Source organism: Barbus barbus, assembly GCF_936440315.1.
Source record: "Barbus barbus genome assembly, chromosome: 1".
NCBI classification, from domain to species: Eukaryota; Metazoa; Chordata; class Actinopteri; order Cypriniformes; family Cyprinidae; genus Barbus; species Barbus barbus.
In genome coordinates this window covers 2,947,285-2,971,900 of record NC_136729.1, presented here as the reverse complement: position 1 = coordinate 2,971,900, position 24,616 = coordinate 2,947,285, and the positions used below count along the sequence as shown (strand labels likewise).

The window sequence follows — 24,616 nt, the reverse complement described above, 5'->3', positions numbered from 1 at the left end:
TTTTTGAAATAAGTTACAAGAAAAAGCTTTTCACGACATTCTAATTTTTTTTGATGTACCTGTTTATATATATTTGAGCAAGACTAAAACAGCATGTAAAAATGAAGAGGTAAATAACTCAAGTCATCAATGATTACACGCTATGGAAATCATGCTGGTCATTAAGTTAAATATGACTTATTATTACATGTTGACCTACTGATATTCTTCTTAAACACAATTGTTACACTCTCATATATAAAAAAACGTAATTAAAGCTCATTATTTAAACTGTTTAGTATTCATTGCAGTATTTTTAAAATAATCATTATAAAGTCATATTCACACCTTCGCTGTTCTGTTTGTGTCCATCTCTGGATCGCACGCAAGCGGAAGTTCCGCGCTCACAAAATATTATAAAATAAAAGTCCCAGTAAGGTATTACAAAATGACATTAGCAAAATAAAAGTCCCGGGGAAAAAAACGATTGCAAACCAAAAATTGGTTAATTTAATATAACTGGATTATGTTTGATTTAAACATTATAACATAATCTATTTATGACAGCAACAACTTCAGCTGGGAAAAAAATCAGTCTTGTAGTTAATATGGTTTACCAGAAATTGTAATATATAATATAATATAAAATGTTTAAACAAACTCAAGATAAGCCTTTTGCTTATCTTGAAAAATATGTCAAATATTAAAGCACACCAAAATAATATACAACACATCAGATTCACAAAGTTGCTGCTATAATACAATATTCACAGTTATATTTGTGTAAAATCTAAGTGTCTGATGGCTGTTGTTTCTGCTCTTCATCTGTGGCTGCTTCTGCTGCTAAATGTTGTGGGAAACTGAGGCCTTTCTCCAGAGCGTAGGATCTCCAGCGCTCGTCATCCGCCTCGTGCGTGAGATAGCGATATCCCATCCGCTGCTCAAGCTCACGCAGGTCACACCACATCTGGAAGTTCTGCAGCGGGACAAACAGACCAGATATGCATAAATCACACTGTGCATCCAGTCAGTGCCCTCAAATCTGCATTTGCATGCCTGGACAATATGTTTTGGGTTGGGTTGATTTTTGGAATAAGTGACCAGACCTGAAACCAAGGATGGCCCATCGCTTTGCCAACACTGAACCTGCGTCTCACCACCACCTGCAGCAGGTTATTGATCAGATTCACCGCTGAGAGAGAGAGAGACAGAGAGATAAAGTTAGGTAACCATCTGGTATTGGAATATTAAAAAAAGTGCAGCTTTTTATCTCACAATTACATATATTATACATGTTAAAAACATTCAGCCTTTTCTAATCATGCCCACATTTTAAGTAAACATTTTAAATGAACTTAAATGTATTAAACCACTATATGATGTCTTTATGTTTATTACATTTTAAGTAATATAATCAGACTACTTTTAGATTACTGTCGACGTAACTCATTTATTATATTGATTTAATCAAGATAATCTTGTACTGCTATTGTGTGAATAATATTTAATCATGTAATCAACAAAAAAGTCACTGTAGCCTGATTCCGAGTATTTTCAAATGTAATTTAATCTAATTATAATTATGTAATCCATATTACATGTATATACATGGTCTCTTACCCTCCAGTGAGACGAGGGACCACGGCTGGCGTGGATACATGAACGAAGCGTTGGTGATCTGCTGATTAATGTCCTCGTCCTCATTGAAAGGGAACGTTCCACTCAGACTGACGTATAAAATCACACCCACGGCCCACATGTCCAGAGAGCGATTGTAACCCTTGCTGCAGATGACCTCAGGGGCCAGATATGCAGGCGTCCCGACGAGAGTGCGCCGGAACGACTTCTGTCCGATGATACGAGCGAAACCAAAGTCACACAGTTTGACCTGAAACAGAGACATTGCATTCAATGCAGACATTTTTCATGCATTCAGTTTTTGCATTCCCTGGAAATCAAAACCATGATTCTAGTATCGTGCTCAACTGATTAAACTCTTATAAAGCTAAAAACCGATATCTAAATATCAAATACCTCTTTTGGACACATGCAATTCTAGACTTGACTTTAAAGGGATAGTTCACCAAAAATGTAAATTCTGTCATTAATTACTCACGCTCATGTCGGTCTAAACCTGTAAGACCTTCGTTCATCTTCAGAACACAAATTAAGATATTTTAGATGAAATCCAAGAGCTCTCTGACCCTCCATAGACAGCAACAGAACTGCAATGTTGAATGAATGAATGAATGGATGTCTATGCAGGGTCAGAAAGCTCTCTATATGAAAACAAAATATATGAAATTGTGTTCCGAAGATGAACGAAGGTCTTACGGGTTTGAAAAGACATGAGGGTGAGTAATTAATGACAAAATTTACAATTTTGGGTGAACTATCTCTTTAAGTGTCAAAAACATAGAAAATCTTGAGTCAAGAGCCATATATGAGAGTATCAGACCTGAGGAAATGGTTCAGGTGAAGCCAGCAGCACATTTTCTGGTTTCAGGTCACAATGTGCAACGTCCCTCATGTGCAGGTACCTCAGAGCCTCCAAAACCTTCAACACCAACCACAGATCCACAGGTCAGCAAAGACCACAGCAAGACTGACACTTCTTGAGTCTCCAGTGATTTAAACACTCTTAAAAATAAAGATTCCAAAAGTTTCACAGCAAAGCCGCCGAAGAACTGTTTCGGGTTCCCCAAAGAACGTTTAGCGACCGGTTCCTAGAACTGAAGAACAGTTCTTAATGGGAAGACCATTTTAATCATCTAAAGAACCTCTTTCATCATCAAAGTTTCAACACTCTTAAAAAATTTTTTTTTTTCCACGAAAAGCCTTTAACATCCATGGCATCTTTCCATTCCACAAAAGGTTCTTTACAGTGGAAAAAGACTCTTTAGATTATTGAAATGTTCTTCACATTAAGAAAACAATGGTTTGTTTAAGGACAGGCCACTGAAGGATTCTTTGAGGAACCAAACATGGTTCTTCAATGGCACTGCTACAAAACCTTTATTTTTAAGAGTTCTTCATGGAACCATAGATTACTTTATTTTTTAAGAGCAGGGCTCGCAAAATCGCTAGCCCGACGTCCCGGGGCTATTGTGTTTCCAGTCGGGCTACCAAAATGCATCACTGCCCTGCCCGACGGGCCTTAAATACAGGGCTCCTACGCAGTGTTCCCTCTAAGCTGAGCGCAGAAGAAATATGACACAAAAATGAGTTGGGAAGCCATTTGATTGAATGCCGCAGTAAAAGGGAAAGAATAGCAATGCTCGGGCAAACTGCTCTAGAGCTGATGTCACGACAGAGTTAGAGCCGGTTTCATAGAAAGAGAACGATATGCACCAAACGAGCCGCTGTAGAAACTGAATACTTCAATGGTTGAAGTGCGCTCAACACAATGACATGTGAAATAAAACATCCTCCTGTATTAAAGAAGAGTGGCTTGATTAAGTGCTGGAAATAGCGGAGGATGGGTAACAAAACTCTGAAACATGTTCAGTCACACACAAGAGTATTGTACAAACTGTACTTCATAACCATGTTTAGACAGATATAGAAGAATTCATATGTTCACGCTTTTATATTTAACTGACAGATCTCAGCTTAAGTTTTGCTTCAGTTTCTATTCTATTCTATTCTATCAGTTTAAATAGTTTGTTTTGATAATATATTATGTTAGGCCTATATTATAGATTCAAAAACAAGGTCAATTATTGATCAGGTTTTTGACTTTGAGTCTCTTGCTCATCAAGGCTGTATTCATTTCAAAAATACCGAAAAAACAGTGATAAAGTGAAATATTATTGCAATTTCTAATATTGGTTTCCTATTTTAATACCTATACTATAAAATAGCATTTATTCCTGTGATGTGCAGCTGTATTTTCAGCATCATTACTCCATCAGTGTCCCATGATCCTTCAGAAATCATAATAATATACTGATTTATTATCAGTGTTGAAACTGTTCTGCTGATCAATATTTTTTTGGAACCTGTTACTTTTTTCTTTGATTAATAAAAAGTTTAAAAGAACAGCATTTATTCAAAATAGAAATATTTTCTAACAATAGAAGTCTTTACTATCAATTTTATCCATTTAACACATGCTTGCTGAATAAAGTTTATTTAACTTTCTTTAAACTTTTTTAAAAGTATCTTTAAAATAAATCTGACCCCCAAATTTTGAACAGTTTATATTGTAACACAAAATCTCTATTTTGACTAAACGCTGTTCTTTTTAACTTTTTATTTTTTAATATCACAAGTCCCAAAAAATACAGTATAAAAATAAAAAAAGCAGTACAAGTGTTTCCAACATTGATTATAAATCAGTATATTAGAATGACTTCTAAAGGATCCTGTGACTCTGAAAATACGGCTTTCCTTCACAGGAATTAATTACATTTTAAAGTATATTAAAATAGAAAACATTTATTTTAAATTGCAATAATATTTCACAATATTGTTTTGTGAAATAATATTCAGTATTTTTTATCAAATAGATACAGCCTTGATGAGCGTAAGAAACTTCTTTAAACAACTGTTGAACTGCAGTGTATTGTACAGTAAACATGTTTTCTCAGGTAACCTAAAATGTGCATCATTTAGTTACACCAAGGGTCAAATCAAATATAAATAGCTCATTAAAGTTCAAAGTTACACACTTTATTTGTGTGCGTGCTGTACAGGTCTGGTGTAAAGAATGATTTTGCTCAGGTGACAGAAATGTAGAGAAAACTTGTAAATAAATTAAAATTAGAGGGAGCATTGCTCCCACGGGTCCTTAAATTTCATACAACTAAACTGAAGAGTTTTTAAGGTCTTAGACAGTTTTAAATATGTTAAGAAATAATTTTTCAAATTGCCTTAAATTTTTAAGAATTCTGCAGATACCTTGTAAATAGTCAAATAAAACTCTTTCCTTGATATTCGTTGATATTTGTGTATTGAAAATGTTTTTGATTGATATTTATGGTCTTTATTTTATTTGGGCTAGTTAATTTAATTTTCGAGCTACCAAAATCTGAAGAGTACCTGCTCGAAGGGCTACCAGGGATTTAGAAATTTTGCGAGCCCTGAAGAGCATATGAAGATGACCTATATGAAATAGATTAATATGCAGTTCATGCACAACTGTATATATCAGCATATTAGACTGATTTCTGAAGGATCACGTGACACTGGAGACTGGAGTAATGATGCTGAAAAATCAGCTTTAAATCACTGGAATAAATTACATTTCCCAATATATTCACACAGAACACATTTTTTTTTAAATTATAATAATATTTGACATTATTTTAGCATAACATGAGCATGACAGACTTGTAACTTATTAAAAAATAAAATGTAAATCAGCCATGAGATAATGTTCTGTTGGAGGTGGTCAGAAAAAGCCTTCTAGGAACTGTTTTTCAAGCCTAATAGACAGCTTGGAGAGCTTTAGAATTAGGTTCCTCCCAAAAATGGGACTAACATTAGAGGAACAGTCTGTGTTTTAAGAGTTAACAAGCTTCTTCACCTGTGTGACCAGAAAACGGGTGGTGCGTTCAGTCAGACGTCCGTTCTCGTGAGATAAAATCATCTCGAGCATGTCGCTGTGGAGTTTCTCCATCACAACAAAAGTATATTCCATTGTCTTAAACATCCCTTCTAAATGAATGATTCCTGGATGAGACAGTCTCTGAAACACACACATATGGACAATATAACGACAACAAAAACAATACAAGTGTTTGAGTTGTGGGGAAAATGGCATCTTGAACTCATACCTGCAATATCAAGACCTCATTTTTGGTCTGTTCCTCCTGTTTAGTGGGAAATCTTGTTTTATCGATGACTTTAACTGCGACTGGACGGCCCGTGTGTCTGTGAGTGCCTCCGTAAACCACCCCGAACTGACCCGAACCCAAAACTTCATCAGAGAAGATCTGATAGAGCTCACTGATGTCCTGCGACACACACATGAACACACAGACACATTCAGATGTTTGATTCCCTCTTTCAAAACAAATTTTAGTGGTTATTTTAGAAATATTTTTATGATCTAAAAATTGAGTCTCACCTGGGTCTCATCATCGTTCTTTCCATCACCTGGCAAAAGAAGAGGTGTTATTTATTAGGCATTATAGACAACATGAGGATCATAGAAAATGTAGATGAGTTTGTTTCTTCATCAGATTTGGAGAAATGTAGCATTGCATCAGTGTCTCAGCAATGGATGCTCTGCAGTGAATGGGTGCCGTCAGAATGAGAGTCCAAACAGCTGATAAAAACATCACAATAATGCACACCACTCCAGTCCATCAGTTAACATCTGGAGAACACAAAAGCTGCATGTTTGTAAGAAACAAATCCATCAAGACCTTTTAAATTTGAACATTCGCTTCTGTTCAAAATATGAGTCCATATTCCATAATAAAAGTCCATCTCCTCTTGTCTCTCACATCAAAATCCACCTAAACATATTTGTTTAGAACGGTTTTTGATTGTTTTCGCTTGTAAACAGTGTTTGATCTGTGCAGATTTCTCTCCTGATTCAGAGTTTTTCACTGGATAAAGCAATATTATGAATTACGGACTCATATTTTAGCAACAGTTCAAATTAAAAACATCTTAATGATGGATTTGTTTCCTACAAACATGTATCTTTTCGCTTCACAATACATTAACTGGTGGACTGGAGTGGTGTGGATTATTGTGATCTTTTATCAGCTGTTTGGACTCTCATTCTGACGGCACCCATTCACTGCAGAGCATCCGTTAGTGAGCAAATGATGTAATGCTATATTTCTCCAAATATGATGAAGAAACAAACTCATCTACATCTTGGATGACCCAAGGGTGAGTGCATTTTCATTTTTGGTTGAACTAAGAGTATATTTATATTGTGTGGAATCAGAGGCTCATGAATAATTCAGGTCTTGTTGCTCTAACCGGTGTTGCTTGTCGTGTGGCATACGGTGCCCTGAACCGGTCTGAGGGCCTGACTGAGAGCCGACTCCCATGACGGGCCGTCCTGATCCGCAAACACACAGAACACCAGAGATCCCGTCACCAGCTCGAACGAGTGTGCGCTGTTGCCTTCCAGCACTGGAACAGTGAGCTGAGCCGGACCTCGAACCTGCAGCACCTCTGAGAGAGAAAGCTCCTGAAATGAAGCACACGCAACTGTGTTAATAACTTCATGAAAGCCCTAAGATGAACTATGTGCCAAATGTTGCTGTATTTCAAAAGTGTCAAAGGTGACATGACGCATTATAAAGACTTACAAACCTTATAGTACTTATTACTGATTTCATTCGAGTACAGGGTGATACTTTTCCCATCCAATACCCAGTAGTGACGTTTTCTCTGCAAAGAAAAAATAAACCATAATATAAATAATATATATAAATAACACAAAAGATATAATAGATAAAAAATATTAATATTTTATAAAAAATATAAAAGATTATATATACACACACACACACATATTTGTTTATTTTAATGTTACAAAATATTTTTATTTCAAAAATATGATTTACTTCTGAACTTGTGACACTGAAGACTGCAATAATGATGGCGAAAATACAGCTTTGATCACACAAAATAAATTACAATTTACAATATATACAAACAGTAAACAGTTCATTTAAATTATAATAATATATCAGAATATTTTCCTGTACTTTTGACCAAATTAATAAAGCCTCGGTGAGTAGGGTTATTAGAGTTAACCAAAACAACAACAACAAAAAATAGTACTAAAACATATATAGACATATTAAAATAATAATAATAATAAATAATAAAAAATAAAGATGACAAAAAACTAAAAAAAAAAAACTAAGCAAGTACATATATAGACATATAATAATAATAATAATAATAATAATAAATAAAAATAAAGATGACAAAAAAGAAATAAATAAAATAAATAAAAACTATTCATATAACCTATAATAGTATCTTATTGACACTAAAACATTACAAAAAAAAATTACCAACCCCCAAACTTTTTAACTTTAATGTATATAAATAAAAATTATTAAAAATATATAATATGTAAATAAAAATACAAATTCTACATATGAATGAAAGTGTCTCACCAGCGTGTCAGTGTTGGTATGATGGATTAACCAGCCTTTCTTCAGCACTCCACTGTTTCTTCTCTTGCTGTGTTTGACTGATTGCACCACTCGCATCAGAGGAATATTACTGCTGAAGCACGGCCTGACACACACACACACACACACACACACACACACAGTGAGGTGAACACCTGAGCTCAGCACATTGGAAAAAATTTCAGCCAATTATAATTTAGTAACTAATTCCACAGAAATTTTATATTCAGTGAATTTCTGACTTCAAAGTGTTGCCTGAATTGTTATTTTTTAGTTGGCTCAACCTTTACTGAAGTTTTATATTGCACGTACACATGCTTTTATTAGTTTAGTCAACATTAGCATATAGCTAATTGTTGACTGGATTTGAAAATAACCATTCATTCAATGTTTTTCAAATATATTTGTGGAGACTTAATATAATATGTCCTCTCGACTAAGGCCAAGCAATACAATTAGCTCAACTTAAATATTTTTGCCCTTCCAGCATTTAGTTAATTATATTTTTTTACAGTGCACTGCATTGATCAGGATCAGGTGTGAGGTGGATCCTTACGCGACGGACGGCTGCAGCGGCGTTATATCTATGGCTGGCGGGTCTTTATATCGCAGCTCCTCATACAGATCGTTTAACGTGACCACTTTCATGTCATCAAACTCTGAAAATACAGTACACTCACTTTAAGACAACAACACACAACTGGCTATTTAATATAATAACATTATATAATGTAAAATCATATCATACAATGTTTTACAGTAACTATCATACATGTAGAAGTATACAACATGACTCTGGACATTTAACAATATTTAAAAATAAATGTTTGGGCTAGTTATTTTTAATATATTTACATTTTTAATATATATTTATGCATTTCAAACTATTCTGAACTTCTATATTCTGCTCAACAAGGTTGCATTTATTTGATCAGAATCATGATTACTTGTGAAACATTATTACGGTTTAATAGAGCTGTTTTCTATTTGAATATATTGTAAAATGTCATTTATTTTTGTGATCAAAACTGAATTTTCAGCATGTTTTATAGTCGATGTTCAAAACAGTTGTGCTGCTTCATATTTTTGTGGAAAACCATGATACAATTTATTTTTCAGGATTCTTTGATAAATAAACACTCCAGATGTTTTACTATCACTTTTGATCAATTTAATCCATCCTTGATGAATAAAAGTATTACATTTAAAATGTATGCAAAATTGACGTCAAAACTGATTTCCAGTATTTTATCAGTATTGTGAAAATTTTGTATATATAATATAAACATATAATTTATAGAATATAAATATTAAATGATAAACAAACAAATAAACAAGCAATTAGGCAAAAAAAAAAAAGTAAATATTCTGTATATATAAAAATATAATATATTAAATATATATATTACATAATTAACAAAGAAATAAATAAGCAATTAAGCAAAAAACATGTTTACTGCTTTTAATTTATGCTGATTTACATTAAAATGTGTCTCTATAGTGGTAGACATAAACTAAAACTAAAACATTTTATTTAAATGCCAAATAATATTATCACAATGCAAAAAGTCTGAAATATCTTTATGGAAAGTTTGATTTTCCTCTTTTGATTTGGGGTGAAATGTGACCTAGAAAAATGTTATCCCATGCATACATAATCAGACTGACCTTCTTCGTTTGCTTTCTCACCATTACACTCAGGAGGAACAAGAGTCATACACCTGCGATGACATTTGTACTTACAGTCTGGAGAGAAACACAGAGAAAGCAAGAAGTTATTGCCAAGAAGTCCAGCCAATCACCAGTCAGGGGTGTGTCCACTCATGATGGGGGAGGGGTCTGTTGCATAGCATGTTCATGAGTTTGGGGGCGGAGTTATCAAGATAGGGGCGTGTTTTTTTGGTAATTTCAAATATCAACAGTGTTTCTCAGAAGACGAGTACTGCACCTTTAAGCGTTAGTTCACCCAAAAATGAAAATTCTGTCATTAATACTGTCGTTCCAAACCCGTAAGACCTTCGTTCATCTTCAGAACACAAATTAAGATATTCTTGATGAAATCTGAGAGCTTTCTGATCCTCCCATAGACAACAACGCAACTGAAAAGTTCTCAGACCCAGAAATGTAACAAGGACATCGATAAAACAGTCCATGTGACATCAGTGGTTCAACCATAATTATGACTTCCTTGCTACGTGTCTGGGTCTGAGAACATGTCAGTTGCATTGCTGTCTATGGAGGGTCAGAGAGCTCTCGGATTTCATCAAAAATATCTTAATTTGTGTTCTGAAGATGAACAAAGGTCTTACGGGTTTGGAACGACATGAGGGTGAGTATTAATGACAGAATTTTCATTTTTAGGTGAGCTATCCCTTTAATGAAGTTCTCAGTATCAATTTGGACACTGAAAATATTTTGAAAGAGACATAGTTTGTGATTGTTGTTTACACGCTGCTCTCTCACCGGAGCACTGCATGCCCTGTCTGAAGAGGCCCTTGAGCAGCCGAAAGCAGTGCATGCAAACAGTGGGTTTGGTGTAGGTGTGAATGTGGAAGGTGTGAGGGACTCGCGGTCGGGCCTCCTTCCTCTCCGACAGCCCCACAGACACTGGCACGTCGGCCCAGGACGGCGGGCGCGAGCGCGACGGCTTCGACATGCTGATCTGAGGGAGAAAACAAACTGTTTCAGAGCATTTAAAACACTTAGCAGAACAGTGAGCGTCGGCTGGGACAAAGTCCCTTTAAGGCAAGTCATGTCACTCGGCCATGCAAGTGCAGCTCCTATCTCTTTGAATGGGGAAACATCAAACTCTCCAAAACTGTTCAGTAAGCTTAAATTTCATATTTGAAATCACCAATGAAATATGACAACAACTGTATCATAAATGTTGTTTATTTCGCCCAAATCGTGTTATAAAAAGCTTATGTCTCAGGCTAGACCAGCCAATGCGCGTCCCAATTCACATAATATCCATCCTAAATAGTATTCGAAAATAGAATTAGTATGTCCCAAATCACAGTATGTTAAAAAGAGTATGGCAAAGATTCCCGGATGGTCTATTACTTGAGATTAAAATTCGAAGTGCAGATCGATGCACACTCTAAAGGTCTCTGCACACTGAGTCCGACATTTTCGCATGTTAAAAAATAAATACGACCCCACGTTGTGTCAATCACGTTTGCACACTGCCTCCAAAACTTTCGTCCGTCAAAAAAAAAAGCATTTTCGCATCCGTAGCATGCATTTTGATAGAAAAGGATGGGGATCTGAAAAAATATGAAAAAAACCCCCCCGGAAAAATGCATGCGAAAATATCGGACTCAGTGTGCAATGGCCTTAAAGGCTAATACTGCCCACATTGCGCGGTGGACAAGGATTCAATTAGAACTACAAACATGCATAAAAAGTGTTAAAAAAACTACAAACATGGCGGATATGCGAGACCAACTGACAAGCAGAGAAAGAATGTCTAACCTGATTAAAAATATTTAGCCTGTCAGTGCTCAGACCATACACCGCACACTGCATCAAATTGGTCAAATTGGTCGTCCCAGAAGGAAGCCTCTTCTAAAGATGATGCACAAGAAAACAGTTTTCTGAAGACAAGCAGACGAAGGACATGGATTACTGGAACCATGTCCTGTGGTCTGATGAGACCAAGATAAACTTATTTGGTTCAGATGGAGTCAAGCGTGTGTAGCGGCAACCAGGTGAGGAGTACAAAGACAAGTGTGTCTTGCCTACAGTCAAGCATGGTGGTGGGAGTGTCATGGTCTGGGGCTGCATGAGTGCTGCCGGCACTGGGGAGCTACAGTTCATTGAGGGAACCATGAATGCCAACATGTACTGTGACATACTGAAGCAGAGACTGGGCCGCAGGGCAGTATTTCAACATGTTAACGACCCCAAACAGACCTCCAAGACGACCACTGCCTTGCTAAAGAAGCTGAGGGTAAAGGTGATGGACTGGCCAAGCATGTCTCCAGACCTAAACCCTATGGAGCATCTGTGGGGCATCCTCAAACAGAAGGCGGAGGAGCGCAAGGTCTCTAACATCCACCAGCTCCGTGATGTCATCATGGAGGAGTGGAGGAGGACTCCAGTGGCAACCTGTGAAGCTCTGGTGAGGGTTAAGGCAGTGCTGGAAAATAATGGTGGCCACACAAAATATTGACACTTTGGGCCCAATTTGGACATTTTCACTTAGGGGTGTACTCACTTTTGTGGCCAGCGGTTTAGACATTAATGGCTGTGTGTTGAGTTATTTTGAGGGGACAGCAAATTTACTCTGTTATACAAGCTGTACACTCACTACTTTACATTGTAGCAAAGTGTCATTTCTTCAGTGTTGTCACATGAAAAGAAATAATAAAATATTTACAAAAATGTGAGGGGTGTACTCACTTCTGTGAGATACTGTATTTCATCTGCAGCAACATTGTGAACTCTTATAATGATACATTTGGTCGTTATCTTTTAAATGCATCATTATGCAAACATATGAAGAGAGTTCTCGGCATGATAGACCTGTGACTGCCAGATCAACGTGCCTCTTCATTTCTCACCAATATGGTAGGAAATTAAATTAAACGAAATGTGGATGATGTTAACTGTGACAAGATGACTGACAGGGCAGTTTAAACAGTGACAGTATGCACGTAACTACGCAACAGAGCGTCCATAAAAGAAGCAGTTATGACGAAATAGTAAGTCCCAAAGCGTGCCTACTATTCTGCTACATACTCAAAAGTATGTACTTTTTCTTCACAAAGAGTGCATACTTTTAGGGCATAGTATAAGTAGGTGAATTGGGCCGCAGCATGACTGCTTCTACAGCAACTGTGACTTCTAACGGCAGCTGCAGTGACGCACTTATTTTACTGATTGGCTTTTTTTGCTCAGAAGGCGGAGCTTAATTCGATAGAGCAGCCATATTGAGTGTTGCACTTTTCCCCATTCAAACTAATACGAGTGATACATCTTGGGTATTCTATAGTTTTTCAGTTGCCCCTCACTGCAGAACAAAGATCCAGGGGGCGGGGTTGGATCCACATCTAGGGGGTGGAGATGGGTAGGTTTAGGGGTGGGGATGGGTGGGTTTAGGGATCAGGGGGTGGAGACTGGTAGGTTTAGGTAAATGTAAAGTGGGAGGAGTTGGATCTAGATCCAACCACACCCCCTGGATCTTGTGTTCTGCAGAGAGGACCATCTATAGTCTTTGGTTAGGATGGTCACCTCCTCCAGACTCCCACCGGTGTTACTGGAGAGCGTCGGGGTCCGGGGCCGACCTGGAGGAAACAGCGACAGACTCGGGCCGCAGCGGCGATACACGCGAGAGCAGTCGTTGGGCAACTTAAACGCACAGCGCTTGTGGAAATCCAGACCGCAGCCTGCAGAGAGAAAGACAAAGAAAAACACTTCACTTTTCAGACAATGTTAAACAACATAATGAAACACAAACAACATGTCATAGAAACTTAGCAATATTAAAATATGTTTTCAACAGGTAAATATTTATAAATAATATAATTATAAATAATATACAATTAAATAAGCAATTAAGCAATAAAATAAAATGCAAATATTTAGTATAAGACTTGATAAGTAAATATATTATGTAATAAACAAATAAGCAATTAAGCAATAAATAAACTGAACATTAACAACATATTGCAGAAACTAATCTCATAGAAACTAAGCAAAAAATCAAATAACTTTAAATTAGCGCTGTTAAATGATTAATCACGATTAATTGCATCCAAAATAAAAGTTTTTGTTTACATAATATATGTGTGTGTACTGTGTATATTTATTATGTATATATAAATATGTATTTATAAATACACACACATACATGTATATATTTCAGAAAAATATGTTTATATACTAAATATATTTATATATAATATTAATTATATGAATATAAATATGTACATGTAAATATTTTCAAAATATATACTGTATGTGTGTGTTTTTATATATTCATAATAAATATACACAGTACACACACATATATTATGTAAACAAAAACTTTTATTTTGGAGGAAATTAATCGCGATTAATCATTTGACAGCACTACTATAATATATAACTTATATTATAAATATTAAATAATAAATATACTGTGACTAAAATTAAGCAAAAAATTTAAATAACATTTTGATAAATATTCTAAATAATATACTTTATATTAATAAATAATAAATACAAAATATAATGATATATATTATATAATAAACAAATAAATAGATAAACTCAAAACACAATAAATATAATGTTCTAAACAACATAATGTAACAAAATTAAAATCAAGCATCATGCCATAGAAACTAAGCTAAATAAATAAATAGGGCTAATATATTTATAATAAAAATATATAATTTATATTATGAATATTAAATGAGAAACATGAATTTCTAAATATAAATAACAAGTGATAAACAAATAAAGGCAATTTACCAACAACAAAACGTAAATATTTTGTATAAGACTTAAGTATTTTGTGCAGTCGTACCTTCACATTTTAGACCCTGTCGGATGAGTCCCCATAACATCTCACCGCAGTAGTGACAAAACGTAGGTGTGCGATAAGAATGGACGACCAGAGAATGTGGACGGTACTTCGTGTCGGTCACTGAAGCCGTTCCTAGAGTGATTAGCGTGATTGACAGCTGTCAACATCACCTGCAGTGATAATAGTGATGCTAACAATGACTGGAGTGAGTGTGAGTGAGTGTGTGTGTGTGTGTGTGTGTGTGTGTGTGTGTGTGTGTGTGAGTGTGTGTGTGTGTGTGTGTGTGTGTGTGTGTGTGTGTGTGTGTGTGAGTGTGTGTGTGTGTGTGTGTGTGAGTGTGTGTGTGTGTGTGTGTGTGTGTGTGTGTGTGTGTGTGTCTGTGTTGACTAACCAGCGAGCACCACCTCCACCAGATCTCCGTTGTGTATGTCATGTTTTTCATTGAGTCTCTGTAAGATCTGCTCTGTGTTCGGCTCATGTCTGAATAACAGCAGCTTCTCGCCGAGGCCAATGACACTGCACTCCGGAGCCTTACACACACACACACACACACACACACACACAGAGAGAGAGAGAGAGAGAGAGTAATTATTATAAAAATGACAGAAAAGCACAACAAAATGTAAACATTATTTGAAATATCATAATGCAAGAAAAGTAATACCAAATGTTGTCATAGAAAGTAAGCAAAAAAAAATATTATAAACATTAAATATAAATATTATAATATATTTATAAACAATATAATTTATATTATAAATATATTTTAAAAAATAATAATAATAAAAATACTGTTAAACATAATAATGCAACAAAAGTAATACAAAACATGTCAAAAATTAAGCAATGAAATAAAATAACAAATAAATATTTAGAAATAATATAATTTATATTATGAATAATAAATATTAAGTATAGTAAATAGATGAATACAATCATCATAAAACAATAAAATATTGTTAATGCAACAGAAGTAATGCAATAAATGTAATACCAATCTTCAAAAAAAAAACAACAACAAAACAAATGAATAAATAAAATCATAATACAAAAATACTGTGTTAAGCATCATAATGCGACTAAATTAATACCAAACACCAGGTCACTGAAATTAAGCAATAAATTAAATACGTCATAAATAAATAAATAACACAAGAAAATACTGTTAAATTTAATAATGCAACAAAATTAATACAAAACATCAGGTAATAGAAACTAGGCAATAAACAAAATAAATCAATACAACATCTAATAAGTTAGACTTCTATCTTGACTTCTAGCTAGTCTTGAATTAACAGGGACACTTCAACAAACTCATTTATTTTAATTAAAAAATTATATATAAAAATTTTAATTAAAACATTTTTAATGCATTTATGAACCTTTAAATCAAGTTGGTTTTAAGAGGTTTTACTGTATTTGTTTAAAAAAAATCTGAAATTTGGCCCTTAAGAATACATCGAGACACAATCAAACACTGAAAAACTACTCAAACACACACAGTGTGAGCAGACCATTGATTACAGAAATGCTTCATCATGTCTGTTCTGTTCTACAGTACATTTCTTCAGATCACCTAATATACTCACAACCGCACACTCACACAGACACATGCTGGGCACAAATACTACTTTAAGAAACATTGAGTCAGAAGCCACAGCTCTAATCATGACCAGCATCTTCAGATGAGGCTAAAAGTGGGTCAGATCACCATGGCACTGCAGCGGCTGAACGACTGCATACCTCATGCTAATGCGTAATGTCAATCATTTGCTTTTCAAATCCAACGTCGAAATTTGAAAATTGAGTCGAACTGAAACTCTCCTCAATAACTCACACCTGATACTCAAGGGCCCAGTTTCACAGACAGGGCTTAGACTAAGCCAGGATTAGGCCATAGTTCAATTAGGAAATATAAGTCATTTTATTAACATGCCTTAGTAAAATCATTACTGGTGTGCATCTTAAAACAAAACAAAGACATATTTTAAGATCAGTCAGTGCAAGTGTCTTTCAGTTAAAACAGCTCAGACTTACACTTTAGAAAATTCACTGTAAAAAAATCCTGTAAATTTACAAGGAAATTTAACAGTAAACTGCTGTTTTCATATAATAACAGTAAGTTACTGTTTTTTGCTATGCATTATGGGACATGTTGACCAGCAATAGTGTGCATAAACAATTTGAATTGTACTAATTGACCAGGAATATTTTTTAGCCAAAAAATATTGAGACAACAAAACCATGTAGTGCTTTAATAGTGCCGATATAAATTGTAGGGCCCTATGAAATCCGTTTGACTTTTTTCCCAAATTCCATTTTTTTATTTTTTTTTACAAATTCTGTTTTTTTTGTAGACTTTGTTTTAATGGTTAAATTAAATGTTATTTATCAAAAGGCCAAATTAATAAAAATAATAAAACTTACAATATTAAACAGCAATGTATGCAAAGTTGAACAAAAATGAAATTTTTAGGGCCTTAAATAAGTTTGTTCCCCTCAAATTCAGTTTTCTTTTTACCAAATTCTGTTTTCCATTCAGTTTCATTACATATTAATAATCAAAAGCATCTCTAATTAATTAATTTTAGAAGAAAAAAAATGAATGTATTATTAATTTGTTTATTTCTTCTTTGTTGTGTATTTACATTTTTCTGATAAATAACTTCTTTCTGGTAAATATTCCAGTATGTGTGTAGTAAACAAAAGCGTGTGCATGCACCATTCATTCATACAGAGACACGCAGAACATGCAGGATTCATGTTTAAATGGCATTTTTGCAGCAAAACCCGTGTAGTGTTTTCTAGGCTTAAAGTGTACTGACCTACATTTTTGATCCATCCAAAATTCGGCACATTCCGTGACATTTACGCTTTATACAGTAAAGCATATACAGTAAATACACTGAGTTTACATAGGCCTACCTAAATAAATGAAAATGGGGTAAACATGCAAATGGGTATCATTTTGACAATGTTCTCGTCTTTATCCAAAACGCAAAGGAATTGTTTTTGCTTGAATTAATTTGTCATTTGCATTATTTATTATGGATTGCTTGATTATTGACTGATGTGAATTGCAGCGCTAGGGGGCAATGTATTAATGATAGCACTAAAAGTGCATGAGGGATTACAGTATTTGTAATAAAGTTTGAAAATCTTCTTAATCCATAGTTTAAATACCACAATATTTCACCATCACAGTAATTACTTCATCAGCTCAATACCATATTCTCAGCTTCATGGTTCCGCCACAGTAATTTCTTTGCAAACACAATTAGGCCTTCCTCTTCCACATCAGCTTCAAACACATTCAACTTCCTGTTTGAGACTCAACACTGAGAACCTCAGCAAACTCACCCTCTCAACTTAAATGCATGACAAACAGACATAAAAATGTGAAAATAAAAGCCGATCTTCGAGAAAAAAATGAACTAATTTGTAAATGATACATTAATGATAAGGGTTGAGGGTGTTACACCTACTTGAAAGGTGTGAAAACTTGCCGAACACAAAAACACGGTTGAGCTGTTGCGTTCCATCCGTCGCTCGCGGGCAGGTCAGGGTGTCGCTTTGTTGTGGTGCGGCACAGGTGTGACGTGTTTACCTCGTTTTCAGATCACTGGAGTTTCTGGAAACACTCAGGATGAAACCTCTCAAGATAAAGTAGCCTATGGGATACTCTTCAAGTGCTACTATGCATTTACTTGCAGAAGAGTCATTCACAAGCTGTGCATGTGCAAGATGCTTCATCTCTGACATTTACGAGTTTCATTTCCTCAAATGGATCGTAGATAGATATCACCTCATCCGGCGATCTCTTTATTTTCTGTTTTATAAGGTATCTAGTTATTTCGATGTGAGAAACTGCTGGAAATGATTCAGTGTGTGAGTGTGAACTGTCTGAATGAATCGAACTGAATCGCGAACACCTTTTTTCAAAACCGATTAATCTAATTGCATCAAAAGTGATTCGCGATTCATGAATCTCGACTGGCCCAATTCTTAACAGCTGATTGAAAACAACAAAATATCGTCTGGTAAAATTATTCTCAGGTCGTTATACAGTAGGCCTATTTTATGTATAGTATTATATAGGCTAATATTAGTTTTCACGTCCCTGCTGTAAAAACAAAACAAAACAATAGACACCATCACAACATGGTTTTACGGGTTATAATGGGACTTGTATTGGTTTTAATGGAAGCTGTAATGGACCCTGTCGGTCTCTACTGGTAATTGGTCGCCTTCTATTGGTGGCTTGTTAAAACCAATAAATCCTAATGGAGTATGTCCCAAAACACACTACAAAAACATTTTTTAATGGTTAAAAGTTGATGGTTTGTAATGTTTGTAAAGGTATTTGTAGTGGAAACCATTCAAATTTTTTGTGATGTTCTATTGTTTTTTTCAGCAGGGGTGATGGAGGACAAAACAAGGCTTTCTTCCGCTGACCGCCGGGTATTTTTACGAGGTTTGCATTAAGCATTGGTATAGTAAGACGGTGATATTTAAAGGCCAAATTCAGTATACACCGTTTTGATGATGCATACTTTGTGCAGGAAAGCAGATGCACCCAGAATATGCAAAATTACGCAAATATTTCCCCACAGCAAACTGTTATAAAGAAAACACTTAACCATTTAGTGTATTGCGTTCATATTGAAGCCTGACTGTATAAAGTATATGAAGTGAAGTGACATTCAGCCAAGTATGGTGACCCATACTCGGAATTCTTGCTCTGCATTTAACCCATCCAACGTGCACACACACAGCAGTGAACACACACACACACACAGCAGTGAACACACACACACACACAGCAGTGAACACACACACACAGCAGTGAACACACACACACACAGCAGTGAACACACACACACACCGTGAACACACACCCGGAGCAGTGGGCAGCATTTATGCTGCGGCGCCCGGGGAGCAGTTGGGGGTTCGGTGCCTTGCTCAAGGGCACCTCAGTCGTGGTATTGAGGGTGGAGAGAGCACTGGACATTCACTCCCCCCACCTACAATCCCTGCTGGCCCGAGACTCGAACCCACAACCTTTGGATTACAAGTCTGACTCTCTAACCATTAGGCCACGACTTCCCCACAACGGGTCCTTCCCTACGGTCTGCCGCAAGTACTCATCAATAATGTGTGTACTAGATTTGATCTTTTAATATCACTGTTTTAAAGGCACTTTGAGTGTTTACATATTGAACTTTTTATAATGTTTATAATTGAAATATTGAGGATGGATTTTTATATGTATTGCAAAAGGTCAAAACTTGCATTTTGTTCACATATCTGTTTTGTCCTTTTGAGAGATGATCTGAATATTTGTGGATTGGAAACAGATGGAAAATTGACACGGATGTTTTGCCCGCCAGGTCTTCGAGCCAATGAATTGCACCCTATTTTGCAACGCCTAGACCTAGGAGCTCCCGCGTCCTGTGACGCATGAGGCAACCAAAGCGTTCCAGTGGGTGTGGATTTTTGCCAGCCGTCTGGTCTCACTCCATCACCGGTTGACAACTGCGAGGTCCTTCCCTACGGTCTGCCGCCAGTTCATCTTGGGCCGTCCTTTTTAGTTTCCAGCCTGCTGACATCCAGTCTAATACTTGGTGAGCCAGTCTGAGGGAAGGGTGTCGCAGTGCATGACCTTGCCACTAGAGGCGCCATTTGAAGATGGTATCTGACACCGGTGGGAGACCGGACTTCTCCCTGAAGTCATTCTATTTGATTCCAAGGATTCTCCGTAAACATTTGGTGTCAAAAGCACCCAACGTCTTCTCGACAAGTCTTTAACTGCCAAGTTTCGCTGCTGTAAAGGACTGTGGACAGAACATTGGACTTATACAAGGTTTTGAAAGTAAGTTTTCTGCTTTGCCATATTTTCTTCAGCTGATTAAAGGCTGCTGCAGCTTTTCCTATGCGGCAATTAAGTTCCTGATCGATGTCCCCGCTTCTACTGAAGGAGCTGCCAATATAAGTAAAATTCTCGACCTCTTCCACCCTGTTGTTGTCTATGAAGACCTCTCTTGGGATTGGGTGGTCGCCTTGCAGCATGTTCTTGGTCTTCTTTCCACTGATGGCCAGGCCAATGTTGTTGGCATAACTACTGATGCTCTCCACAAATAGGTCCTGAGTGTTGTTTGCTAGTGCAGCTATATCATCAGCAAAGTCTAGGTCTGAGAGTTTTAGTCTCTCCAGCCATTCTATCCTATTAAAATAGGCGTAATATGTTCATATTTTCACTTCCCTTCAAGCTGTCTAGCGGCTGCATTCTGAACTAACTGAAGACGAGAAATTGAAGACTGAGAAATACCAGAATACAAAGAGTTACAACAATCAAGCCGAGATGTTATAAAGGCATGGATAGCTATTTCAAGATTTTTCCTGGATAGGAAGGGCTTAACTTTACTGAGAAGGCGAAGTTGATAAAAACATGACTTAACTCCAGCTGAAATCTGTTTATCAAACTTTAAACTGGAGTCAAATAAAATGCCCAAGTTCCTGGCACACTGTGTATTATGTGTCAGTCACAACCTCAAACCAGTCACTGTATCCATCTTCAGTCCTCACTCAGCATTTGGAGTTGCTGCAACGCGGAAGTAAGCACTTTTCTGTGAATGTGCATCTTCCGATACATTAACCACTATAGGAACATAACTATAGAAGATTATAAGTAATACTATTATCCACCTTATTTTGCAACACAGAAGTAAGTTATTTTCTTTGAATGTGCAAGACTTTTAATACATTAGTCACTATTGGTAAATAACTAGAATAATAATAAAATGTGGTAAATGGTAAAACTATTTGTGCTGCAAACCAGAGTGTTTATGATTATGATGTTAAATTAAAATAACATGATATCAAATACAAGTTTGCAATATCAAGCATCATAACCCACTGTTTTTGTACATTAACTGGAAGCGAATGACACCAAAAGTCGCACACATTCAAGTTAATGGCTGTGTGCACTTGCAATAAGGTAGATACTGAAGCTCATGGCCTAGAAAAAAAGGGTGTAGCGAAACCCTGGTTCACAGTTAGAAACTATTCTGCATCCTATTTTTAGGCCAAAACCTTTTATAGATATAGGCAAGATATGAACCTTTTTTCACCAAAAATTAGCATGAAACCAAAAAGTAATTGGGGACCAACTGCAGTACCATCAGTACCCTAAACATCATTTGCCAAAATGTGTAGTTTACAACCAGAGCACACTGCACACAACTGCATCCCACAATGCAATGCACTTGCCTTGACCTTACATTTGCATTGAACCGCTAGCGATAAATAAACCACGTTTTATTCATTTCCCCCTGATTATGTGATCGGTTCTAAGATGCTTTTATAAAAACAAAAATAGAAGGAAGTGCAAAATTTTTAAAACATATTCAAAATAATAATTTTCATATAACCACATTTCTGAGATGTAACGAGGTCATGTAAAATATGGCTTGTACTAGTAACATTTATCGTTGCATACAACTTATAGAAAATAGTTGGAACTGTAGCGTATGCAATAAGCATATGTGCGTCCGTGCATGCCTCTAATGTATATGAATGACGTTAGGTGAGATCGGCGAGCATTCATGTGTGTGTACATGGGAGTGTGTACAATGAATGTCAGTGTGTGTTTGTGTGAGATAATCCTGTCCCACTGCAGTGGAAATGGCATCATAATAAGGTCAAGCAGAGAAAAAGGTGTGTTTGAGTGTGTGTGTGCATGTTAGGGGAAGAGTCTGTGGTTGGAAAGTTACATGCACATGCTGTGAACCACAACGGACAAACAAAGAGGCAGCCGGAGGAGGAGAGATGCTGCAGGAGGGTGGCGATACTGATGAGTATGTGTGTGTGTGTGTGTGTGTGTGTGAATGTCTGAGTAGCACCTAATTCAGTAGCATCTTCACACACTCTCTTTAACTTCCCCTTATTTCACAAACACACAGAGGTGAGAATTCTTCAAATTATTTTTTAAAAAGTTTAAAAAACTGTGCGCAAAGGACAAAACCCTAAGATAAGCATTCCTGTTGATCATACTCACTGTTGTGCATAGCAACAGCCTAGCAACAACCTTAAAGCTCTGATAAAAATGTACATATAACAGTCAATATTCAAGGACTTCACAATCGGTTGAAGGTAAATTTAGACTGCATGTTTGTTTTTAGGCACCTGTTGCGAAGCAATCATTGTTCAATCCGCTAACTAAGAAATTAACAATGCTTTTTCACGCACTAAAAGCAGAAGATGCAATATGTTTGATGAAACTGTGGGTCCTGCTAACGTTCCTCTTTAAAACGGAAAAGCTGAAGGCAATATGAAAAGATGCTTTTGTTGTTGTTGGAGAGAGAGAGAGACAATAGTCCAGTTGGCTGTGTGTCACAGTGGTTTGTATGGATCGTCTTTGCGCACTTGACCTTTTGACCGTGGAAAGCAGCCTTCACTAATGCTATTAGAGTGGGTGTTTGACTGACACTGCATAGGACACTTACAGGAATAGTTGACCAAATGTCCAAATTCTGTCATCATTTATCCAAACTGTTACTAAATTTAAATTGTAAACAATATAAAATGTAGCTCTTAGATCTCAGTTACATTCACACGCATTCAATCAAGGAGTATCAGAACATGTTGCGTCAGTGTGATGTGTTTTGACACATTTAAACATCTATGATTGTTCTTTTCAACATTCAATGCTATTGTATTGTATTGCCTTGTGTTATAATCAGTGCTGGGTAGTAACTGATTACATTACAGATCACAAAATTAGGTACTTGTAATTAGAGAACATTACATTTTAAAATTCTCATAATCAGATTACAGTTACTTTCTTATAGATTACAAGATTACATACTATTAAACCTGCAAGACTTTTGGCATGTGATGTCATTGCCGTTTTAATGTTGTTCAGGCAATGAACAACATTAAAAAAAAAAAAAAAGTTAATATTTCAGTAACATAACAATACATTTGCATGTTGACAGTTCTCTGATGTTATATTGACATGCAGGTAAACAAATAAAATATTTCAATTTTCAGTGTTATTTCAACTTTTAAAGTTATTTTTATTTTACAGTTTTATGATTTAATTAACACACCCACCAAAAGTAATCTAAAAAAGTAGTCAGAAAACATGAGTAGCCTAATGATACTAGCTACAATTTTCATCATGTAATCTGTAATCACTATTGGATTGCATTTGCAAGTAATCTACCCAGCACTGATTATAACGCACAAACTCCTTTTATAGTGCTTTTTGAGCCTGACTGCCCCGTTCACTCAAATGTAGCAGGGAAGATTTATTGTAAACCATTCCTTTAATGTTTCAACATCACATTTCCAATAAGAACTATGCCTCAGAAAGTGACAAACTTGTTGAAGTTCTGCAGTACCTTTCTCTCAATGATTTCGGCTGCGAGATGCTTCGCCTGCTGGAAGCTGAGGTGTGCCTCAGGGATCCGTACATCCTCTTTAAGGAGCCCGATCTGAAAGTGGACACATATGGGCCCCTGTGTGGACTCGGGCCCCATGGACAGCAGAGAGAAAGCACCTGAGGGAAAGAGAAGAGTTAATTCAGATCAAACGGTGCTCCTTTAGACGTTCACCACAGCTTACCTGCACCCGTCTCGTGTTTCCTGAAGTGTTTTATAGCGATACTGCAATACTTTTTCCACTAATTGTTTATCGTTATGTACATATCATCATCAGAAAGTCTTTAAAAGCTTTTGGTGTTTGAAGGAGAGGCCCCCAAAGGCTCCTTCAAGTGCAAGGCAACAACTGAAACTAGCATTAAACTGCCTAAGATTAACATTAAGATTAAAGCTTAATATAGCCATGCTCTGAAAGAGGAACTTACCAAAGACATGACTGCTGACGTCAAGGCTTTTTGGGCGGTGGTTTGAATTGGCTGCCATTTTCTTCACCTTGGTGAGTTAGAACTAGCACATTTCGCAGCCCTGTTTCAGACGCTTCTGCCGCTGCTCTGGTTTCC

The 24,616-nt window shown here is 36.2% G+C and overlaps 2 protein-coding genes across 5 annotated transcripts in view; both read right to left on the bottom strand.

Moving 5' to 3' along the window:
- The window catches only part of LOC306879129 (copper chaperone for superoxide dismutase-like), a 10,296-nt gene extending 9,907 nt beyond the window's left edge, over positions 1–389 (bottom strand). For 2 of the 3 annotated variants that reach the window (XM_079431854.1, XM_079431855.1), the window contains exon 1: positions 328–389. In XM_079431854.1, coding sequence (XP_079287980.1) covers positions 328–351 — 24 coding nt within the window. In that variant the 5' untranslated portion in view covers positions 352–389. The remainder of the gene's footprint in view (positions 1–327) is intronic. The other variant, XM_079431856.1, reaches the window with a different exon arrangement.
- On the bottom strand, positions 328–24,616 carry LOC306877076 (serine/threonine-protein kinase D3-like). Of its 2 annotated transcripts, none has more exons than XM_079428619.1 (18): positions 24,482–24,616; positions 24,018–24,175; positions 15,005–15,143; positions 14,614–14,745; positions 13,335–13,489; positions 10,563–10,761; positions 9,768–9,845; positions 8,656–8,758; positions 8,082–8,205; positions 7,264–7,341; positions 6,925–7,138; positions 6,053–6,081; positions 5,760–5,939; positions 5,510–5,671; positions 2,438–2,536; positions 1,600–1,867; positions 1,086–1,171; positions 328–955 (listed from the first exon to the last, which is right to left on the bottom strand). In XM_079428619.1, exons 1-18 carry the CDS (start codon positions 24,537–24,539, stop codon positions 770–772), a joined length of 2,448 nt encoding a protein of 815 aa, XP_079284745.1. In that variant the 5' UTR covers positions 24,540–24,616; the 3' UTR covers positions 328–769. The 2 variants fall into 2 exon arrangements, with proteins under 2 accessions (XP_079284745.1, XP_079284746.1); XM_079428620.1 differs by having other exon boundaries at positions 24,241–24,488.